The sequence below is a fragment of the Phoxinus phoxinus genome, assembly GCF_949152265.1.
Source record: "Phoxinus phoxinus genome assembly, chromosome: 10".
Lineage (NCBI taxonomy): Eukaryota > Metazoa > Chordata > Actinopteri > Cypriniformes > Leuciscidae > Phoxinus > Phoxinus phoxinus.
The window spans coordinates 23172643-23182150 of record NC_136885.1 but is presented as its reverse complement, the minus strand read 5'-3'; the positions used below and the strand labels follow the sequence as shown (position 1 = coordinate 23182150).

At 47.7% G+C, this 9508-nt stretch overlaps 1 protein-coding gene across 4 annotated transcripts in view; it reads right to left on the bottom strand.

Moving 5' to 3' along the window:
* Positions 1 to 6853: 6853 nt before the first annotated feature.
* pear1 (platelet endothelial aggregation receptor 1) overlaps positions 6854 to 9508 on the bottom strand; it is a 55645-nt gene continuing 52990 nt past the window's right edge. For 3 of the 4 annotated variants that reach the window (XM_079625128.1, XM_079625129.1, XM_079625131.1), the window contains 4 exons: positions 8850 to 8976; positions 8677 to 8739; positions 8407 to 8613; positions 6856 to 7710 (listed from right to left, as the gene is read on the bottom strand). In XM_079625128.1, the coding sequence (XP_079481254.1) occupies positions 7568 to 7710; positions 8407 to 8613; positions 8677 to 8739; positions 8850 to 8976 (540 nt within the window). In that variant the 3' untranslated portion in view covers positions 6856 to 7567. Of the gene's footprint in view, positions 7711 to 8406; positions 8614 to 8676; positions 8740 to 8849; positions 8977 to 9508 lie in introns of all 4 variants that reach the window. The other variant, XM_079625130.1, reaches the window with a different exon arrangement.

Here is a 9508-nt window from a genome sequence, read left to right as displayed (position 1 = left end):
CTGCAGGGCAGGGTTTCCGCTGAACTGTCGGTTGCATAAACCTAAGACTAGTCTTATAAGTTAGAAATACACATTAAAAAAATTAGCTATTTTAATCAGTTACATAAAAACGTGGATTAGCCTAATTTGATGCCGAAAACTAAGACTGACTGCCCCTGACTAACTGCTAGGGTCATACTAGAACGTACTCGGTTACTAACGTAACCTCGGTTCTCTCTAGGAGAGGGAACGAGTACTGCGTCGAAGAACGCTACGGGAAAGATATTTCTTTGTCGAGATTGAAGCCAAAAATTAATCCTTAATTTTGTAATATTGTAAAACGCTTTTCTGAAGCATACAACCTAGGCGGAGCAATACAGCTCACCCATTGGCTGCTCTGCCAGAAAAGCACAGCCTATGCGAGGCCAGGACGCTGACCAATGAGGACGCTTCGCGCCCTTCTGCGTCACCTCCCGCCCAAACAGGCGTGGCCTAGGCCTATAAATACGAGCATAGCTGTCTAACACGCCGATTTTCGTCAATGAAGCGACGCAGCGTGGACACGCACGGCATGAGACGCAGTACTCGTTCCCTCTCCTAGAGAGAACCGAGGTTACGTTAGTAACCGAGTACGTTCTCTTACGTAGAGTTCTCTCGTACTGCGTCGAAGAACGCTACGGGAACCCTATGCAAACCGCCGTGCGTGTTCTTGGATCGACACAGACACCTAAGGGCGCGCGCGCCCTGGTATACAAGCGCCTACCCCAAGAAGTATAGGGAGAGCGGCTAAATAGCATCATCCCTTATAGTAGTGCCTCTTAAGGCATAATAGCATATATATGTAATATAGATATATATGAAGGGTAAACGCATGCTCATGGGACACATTGTCAGTGAGTGATGCTTAAACATTGAAGTGACCTGGGCCGCAGCGCGGGGCAGGAACACTTATACATATTAGGCATTGAAGTGACCTGGGCCGCAGCGCGGGGCAGGAGCACTTGTACATATTACCATTGAAGTGACCTGGGCCGCAGCGCGGGGCAGGAACACTTATACATAGTCTTCTAGACCGAGAGCAGTTTAGCCTGCAACGCAGGAACCTCTAGGTTACAGAACCTAATAAATGTAGACGGGGAGGCCCAGCCTGCCGCCATACAGATATCATGTAACGAGATTCCGCTATACCAAGCCCATGAAGAGGCCATGCCTCTCGTGGAATGTGCTCTGATGCCCAAAGGGCATTCCAAGCCTCTAGATGCGTAGGCTAGCGCAATGGCGTCCACTACCCATCGAGATAGACTCTGTTTCGTTGCGGCTCGTCCCTTGGAGCGCCCGCTGAACGAAACAAAGAGCTGCTCCGTCTGTCGAAAAACAGCGGAGCGGGACACGTAAGCTCTTAATGCCCTGACCGGGCAAAGGGAGCTATTTCCGTCCTCTGAGGCCGGCATGGCCGACAGGGAGATGACCTGAGCCCTGAACGGTGTGTTGAGGGACTTAGGCACGTACCCATGCTTCGGTTTCAATACGACTATAGAGTCGTTTGGCCCGAACTCCATACAAGAAGCTCTCACTGAGAGCGCTTGCAAGTCTCCCACACGCTTCACTGAAGCGAGAGCCAAAAGAAACACGGTCTTGAGAGACAGGTGTTTCATGTCAACTGAGTGAATAGGCTCGAAAGGGGCCCCTTTCATAGCGTTCAACACTGTAGAAAGGTCCCAAACGGGGACTGAAGGAGGCCTTGGAGGGTTTAACCTCCTGGCGCCTCTCAGGAAGCGGACCACCAGGTCGTTCCTGCCTAGTGAACGGCCAAGCGTTGGATTAACGAACGCTGATATGGCAGCCACATAGACTTTGAGCGTGGATGGGGTTCTTCCCTTATCCAATAGCTCTTGCAAGAAGGAGAGAATCTCCGGTTCTCCACACTGAAGTGGTGACAGACCTTGATCTGAACACCATCCAGAGAACACCGACCATTTGGAAGCGTAGAGCCGTCTAGTAGACGGAGCCCTAGCTTGTTCGATCGTGTCTAACACTCCTCTTGGGAGGTTAGCGGGTACCCGTTTATGGCCCATACGTGTAGGGACCAAAGCTCGGGGTGAGGATGCAGAATCGAGCCCTTGGCCTGTGAGAGGAGGTCTCTCCTCACTGGAATCGGCCACGGGGCAGTACTTTTCAGTCGCATCAAAGCTGGGAACCAGGTCTGATTCGTCCAGAATGGAGCAACTAGCAGTACTGAGCATCCGCTCTCCTTGATACGCTCCAGCACTTGAGGCAGGAGTGAGACAGGAGGAAAAGCATAGAGCGGGCGGCGGGGCCAGACTCTGGCCAGCGCGTTCGCGCTCTTCGAAAAGAATTCTGGGCAATGAGCGTTTTCCTGGTTTGCAAACAGGTCTATTTCCGCTCTGCCGAACGTTTTCCACAGCAGACGCACTGTCTGTGTGTGTAGGGACCACTCTCCCGTAGGAACGTTGTTCCGTGAGAGTCTGTCCGGGCCTACGTTCAAGTGACCTGGCACGTGCATTGCTCTTAACGAGCGCAGGTTGTGCTGGGCCCACACCAGTATGCGTTCCGCTAACCTGAATAGGTTCCGGGATCTCACGCCACCCTGGCGGTTTATGTAGGCTACTACCGACATGTTGTCCGAGCGGACCAGGACGTGGTGTCCTTTTATCCGGGGACAGAAGCGCCTCAGCGCAAAGTCCACTGCCATCATTTCCAGGCAGTTTATGTGCGGTAGTTCGGCTCGCTCTGACCACTGGCCAAAGAGCGGACTGCCGTCGAGCAGTGCTCCCCAGCCTGAGGTGGACGCGTCCGTGGACACCACCTTCAGGCTCGAGGAAGTCCCCAGGCTTACACCTGACCGGTACCAGTCTGACGCTCTCCATGGTGTCAGGGCTGAAATGCATTCCTGAGTGACCTTGAGGCGATAACGACCGTGTAACCATGCTCGGCGCGGTACGCGCGCTCTCAACCAGAACTGTAGTGGGCGCATGCGCAGCAGGCCCAACTGCAGCACTGTTGAGGCTGAGGCCATGAGGCCCAGCATTTTCTGAAATCTCCTGAGTGGCACTATGTGGCCGCTGAGGAAGGATTTCGCCATTGCAGGGTATTTTGCCTGCGCTGTGATGACAGCTGTGCTGTCATAGACAGTGAGTTCAGATCCAGTCCTAAAAAGGAGATCCTTTGACTGGGAAACAGTGAACTTTTCTCCCAATTGACTCTCAGACCTAAGCACTCGAGGTGATCGAGAATTAGGGTCTTGTGGCGGATGCGTTCTGAAGGTGATTGAGCTAGAATCAGCCAATCGTCCAAATAATTCAGAATTCGAATGCCGCGGAGTCTCAGGGGTGCCAGCGCCGCGTCCATGCACACTGTAAATGTACGAGGTGCTAGAGACAGGCCGAATGGCAGGACTGTGTACTGATATGCCTGGCCCCGAAGGCGAATTTTAAAAATCGCCTGTGACGTGACGCAATTTGTATGAAAATACGCGTCTTTCAGATCTATTGCCATAAACCAGTCTCCTCGGCGAATCTGCGCGAGGATAGCTCTGGTCGTGAGCATTCTGAACTTTCGCTTTGTCAGCGCTTTGTTCAGATGCCTGAGATCTAAAATGGGTCTGAGACCCCCGTCTTTTTTCGGTTCCAGAAAATATCTGCTGTACAGACCCCCTTCGCTCTGAGCTTGAGATAAAGGCTCTATGGCCCCTTTGCTCAATAGCTTCGCTATTTCGGCTCGAAGTAGATGTGCTACTTCTGTTTTCACCGTAGTTTCGACTTTCTCCGTGAAACGGGGAGGGCGTCGATGAAACTGTAGCGAATAGCCTCTTTTTATAGTCTCTAGCACCCATTCTGAGACCCCGGGAAGTCATTCCCATGCATCTGCACGTGTGACTAGGGGTTGAATGTAATCTGGGCCCTGGTCGCGAAATGGCGGCGAAACGAGAGCAACCGTGTGCTGTGACATGGACGCCGTGGCGTGTGAGGCGGGGGGCATGTTTAACACAGTATGCATCCCGCGCGCGCTCAGCTCTCTGTGTCGAGAGAGAGCGCGCGGGACGAGTCCCGTAGGGCTCGTGATGTTTGTGAATAAACGTGGGCGCTTGGTGGCGGGCACATTTATAACACCGGGAACACTGTTTTTGTGTACTGACTGACCGTTCGTTAGTTTCGTTTTTACAGAAACCCGCGGAACGTGCAGTGTGTAGTGGTTGTGGGCACTTGGCAGTGGGTCACGCTCACTACATGTAAAACACAATCGGCATGAGCCGATTTTATGTGTGCAGACCCTGTGTTGTTCAGGGCTGTGCTTGCACGGGTTGAAAAACCGGGCTCTGGTCGCGAAATGGCGGCGACACGAGAGCAGTCGTGTGCTGTAACATGGGCGCCATTGCAGCGTGATGCGGGGGCGCGCTTAATCGAGCGGGCAGCCCGCGCGCGCTCTCAGCTCTCTCAGCTGAAAGAGGGAGCGCGCGGTGCGAGCCCCGTACGGCTCGGCATGTTTGAGAATAAATGTGGGTGCGTGAACGCGGGTACATTTATAGCACTGGGAAGTACTGTCTATTAGAACTGACTGACCGTGCATAGGTTTCGTTTCATAGAAACCGTGTGACATGTAGCTTGTAGTGATTGTGGGCGCTTGAAAACGGGCACGCTCACTACATATAATGCACAATCGAAATGAGTCGATTTATGTGTGCAAGCCCTGTATTGTGCGGGGCTGTGCTTGTGTGTACAGATGGGCACTGGGTCGTGGGCATACAGTTACACACATTACATCATCGGCCATGGCCGGGACACCGTGTAGCACAGAGAGTACTGTCTATCAGAACCGACTGACCGTACATTCGTTTCGTTTTTACAGAAACCACGGGACATGCAGTGTGTAGTGATTGTGGGCACTGAAAAGCGGGCACGTTCACTAGCTTACATGTGAAGCACAACCGACACGAGTCGATTTTATGTGTGCAAGCCCTGTATTGTGTAGGGCTGTGCTTGTGTGTACGAATGGGCACTAGGTCGTGGGCATTACGGATACACACATTACACCATCGGCCGTGGCCGGGACACCAGTAAATACATTTTCAGATTTACCTGGGGCGTCGTGAAAACGGCGTCTGTGTGCAGGCAAACGGGCATTGATGCCGATTTGGTGACTGCAAAATACACTGGCACGGTCGCGAATGTTGGGACTGTGCGAGCGAGACATTTTAGTGAAATCCGGCCGCGGCGGGATTTTAACACTGTAGCTTTCCTCGAAGCAGAAATGCGCATCCTGGCTGAAAACGGGGCTTTCCGGGACTCCGCGATTTCTTCGTGAATTCAGGAAGAAAAAGGCGCGGGTCGTGAGGACGGTAACGTACGTTCCTCTGCAGAAAAGCAGCCATCCAGCCGGTAAGCGCATCGATGCTGGTCTTTCTCCGTCGACGCTCACGAGCGGCGGGGGAGGGGAGATCCTCGGAGCTCGCCCATCCCTCGCTACCCGAAGCGAGGAGAGAACAGCAGTCGTCCTTCACAGACACGGCTTCATCTTCCTCATCCATGACGGACGCGGCGGCACACAGCGGCCCTTGTCCGTCGGTCAGAGAGTCCAGCGAAGCGGGCGGAGGAGCTAGCGGCAGCAGCGGCGAGCACCTCGTGGTGAAGGGAGGTTCCGGGCTCCGCTGAGCACGGCGCTTTTCACGGCGCGGCACTACAGCGGGCGGAAAAGGGTGCAGCTTCAGTAAATGAACGCCAGGCGAGTCCGCAGAGTCACCGTAGGCATCAAATTACAGCGATGGCAGCCGCCATCGACGAGAGCTGAAGCTGCGTGATACTCACAGGCAGGAAACACAGCACGTGGTCCCTGTCGCTGAGCGGGGCTCTACACGAGCCACAGGAGGTGCGAGACATCTTGAAAAAGACGCTCGGCTCTTTTAGTGTGGAAAAACTGTGTGACGCGACGGCGAACACACACACAAAACACACACACATAATGTAAAGGATATTCCACGCCGGAGAAGCGCAGCAGGGAACGGCGGCTGAAGGCGGCGATGACCAGCGGCTTCAGGTAAGAGGCGCGTCCTGCTGAGGTGCTTGTATCCAAACGGCTGTGGTGGCTCGAATCCAATCCAACGATGCGTGCAGCTTCGTGAATTTAAGAAAATCGGCGTGTTAGACAGCTATGCTCGTATTTATAGGCCTAGGCCACGCCTGTTTGGGCGGGAGGTGACGCAGAAGGGCGCGAAGCGTCCTCATTGGTCAGCGTCCTGGCCTCGCATAGGCTGTGCTTTTCTGGCAGAGCAGCCAATGGGTGAGCTGTATTGCTCCGCCTAGGTTGTATGCTTCAGAAAAGCGTTTTACAATATTACAAAATTAAGGATTAATTTTTGGCTTCAATCTCGACAAAGAAATATCTTTCCCGTAGCGTTCTTCGACGCAGTACGAGAGAACTCTACGTAAGAGAACTTAAGACTGTCTTAACATGGCTATGTTTATGCAACCAGCACAGTCACTTTTCTCTGGAGTTTCACAACGATCACGCTTCATGACGTGCTGAGTCTGCTGAATAGCCAGTTGGTCGGAAGTGATGGTTTAGTAATTGAAATGTTTGAAATATTCGTATTTTTTCTCTCACACACCTATCATTTAGCTTCAGACTTCAGAAGATATATATTCAGGTCGTATGGATTATCGTCGTATCCTTTTTGCGTGGTTTTTGAAGCAACTTTGAAGGACCTACGCACAACAGACTCACAGAGATGGATTATTTTGTGTTCCACAGAAGAAAGAAAGTTATAAACATACATCTGGGACAGCATGAGGGTGAGTAAATGAGTTTGCAGTTTTTGGTGGAGTATCACAGATAGGCCTAATAAATTACATGACAAGTTGTGCAAGGAAACTTTGATTTTATTTACACTATTTACAGTTCTTGAGGTTGGATTCAACTGACATTCATAGCAAATGTTCCCAACACTGTATGTAAAGCTTGTTCTGTAGCTGTTCAAAATTATATAGTCATTTACACCCTGATTTCCAGATTAGATAAGACACATGAATAGCATTTAAAACAGATATTGATATTGAGCATTTAACCTATTAATGTCCAGATATTTCATAGAAAGTCTTAATGTGCACATCTTTTTATATGAGCATATGTGTAGTTCTTTTTCAGTTTTTTCACATAAGACGGGAACAAATCTTTATATAGAAATTCCTACCACCATGGAGTCACCATGGCATCCAGCAAGTTGTCAAAATCTCTTTCTAAGGTTGTCTATTTGTATATGCCAGTAGTTTAGCCACCGGAAATATTGTCAGATGGAAAAAGAGTGATACAGTCTTTGGCAACATTGTTTTCTACAGGCTTGAATGGGTTAAGTGCTCAGTTTTCTCCATGAACATTCAGTGGTTGTTAGTGTTGTATCCAGTAGATGTCCAGTAGATGGCAGTGTTGCACAGTTTTGGTCACATCCATCCATCCATTCATCTGTGGTGGGCAGTTTTTGTATTTCATTATCCAGCTTGTAAAGCAGACATTAAGCTGAATCTGTCTTTGGCAGTGATTTTAGAGAAACAAAGTCTTCAAGTTATTTTCAAGGCGATCAACGGGGCAGTCTCCGTGGCGATGGGGAGGGTGGTCTTCGCACTGGTGGCAGGTCATAATGCCCGGGAATGTGGCTGTTGATGGGCAGATCATAATGATTCTGAGGTTCCTGTTCCACAACGTTGCCAAGGGAAAAATGTTCTGTAATACAATGAACAAACACATTTCACACCAGATGTGATACATGACACATCAAGAAAAAAAAAGCACGTTCTTGTGTACCCATATGGCAAAATATGTAAAAATGTAGAAATAATACTGTTAAAAAATATATTTGCATGTAATTTGAGACATTTTAGTTACCTGTATTTCCTCACATATTTTGACCATCTGCTATAAATGTTCAATTTAGACAGTCCAATTTACAGTCGCATTTAGCCAAAATATATTTTAAGACTGGGAATGTATTTTCTTGCCCCTTAATTAAAGTACATTTTGGCAAAGTTTAAACAAAATGTATCTTCAATTTGAAAAATAAATTTCCCAGCTGTGCTGTCAGCACATATTGGAATATCAAATTGGAATATCTCAACATCATAAATACATTATAATGTTACGCTGCCTAAATTCACTTGTAGCATTAAAATTATTGATTTTATGAGTTTTTTTATTTTTTATTTAAACAAAATAGTATAAGGTTTTAGTATAAGCCATTTATCGTTTATCAGCCATAACATTGAAATAATTATATTATTGTCTTAATCATGGATCCTGAATAACTATATATATATATATGATTATGAATATATTTTTTCCCCTGTATGGGTACTGTCAACACTCTCAAATCCTTCAGAACAGATAGAGTAATATCCAATTTCTTTTAATAAAAATAAATACCTGTGGAGGGAGTGGCGGGAATCATGACGGGTGGACTTATTTCAGTGTAGGATCTTTCACGAGGCACTGCAGACTTCATCTCCATGTAGCTGCTCTCTGGAGGACATGGTGGCAGGCCGGGCAGATCTTTGATGGTGGCATACGGGTTCTCACTGTTCAGGGAACTGCTGCTCACTGCCACACAGGAATCTTTCAACTCTGCAACCACTACAGGGTGTTAGACACTATTAAACAAGATATATAGAAGAAGAATATCTGAGTGACTTTTACCTTTGTTGTAGTGCTTCCCAAGTGTAGCACTATAGCTGTAACTTCGATCAATCCCAAAAGCCCCTGCAAACAGAATAAGACCACATCCAATTTACTCAGACAACTGCACAACACAAAACAAAATCAAACTATAGTGCAAGAATACAGGGAAATAGTTTCCCGGTATCCATTACCTGGATCTTTAGGTGGCTCCTGGTGTTTCCAGCCTGGAGGAAGAGTAGCATTAGTCTCAGCCGCAAACAGACCTCTCCTCTCCCTCTCCATGTTCTTCAGACTGCAGAACAGCTGGTTGTTGGTGTTCTGTCAAAGCGTGAAACACAAATTAAGGTCATTTCTGTTATATGTGCAAAATCAAGCTTTCACATACTGTACTTCATATAAGATTTTTTTTTTTTAGCTTTGCTCCAAAAACAAACAATGATTGCTAAAACTGTTAAACATGTAGTCAATTAATATACATACTGCGTTAATTATGGCATAATTATTACTTTTAATCTCATTATGACTGTCATAACTGACTTTTTATCTCATCATTTATTTTTATCTCATGATGATGACAGTTTATCCCATTATTATCATTTACCAAAGCATGTTTTTTTTTCTTCCATGAATTTTGTTTAAAGAATGTTAACAAATGTATACCAGTTCTGGTTCATTCATTACATTGCAAATCAAGTGGACTGCATTCTGAGATACAGCGTTTTATACTGAATATTTTAGTGTTACGCTTATGTATTATTTTAGCAGACTTACAAATGAAAAACATAACATGCAATTTGTCACAGAGCCAGCAATATTAGATAGTATATTCAGAACATAGCCATAGTATTAC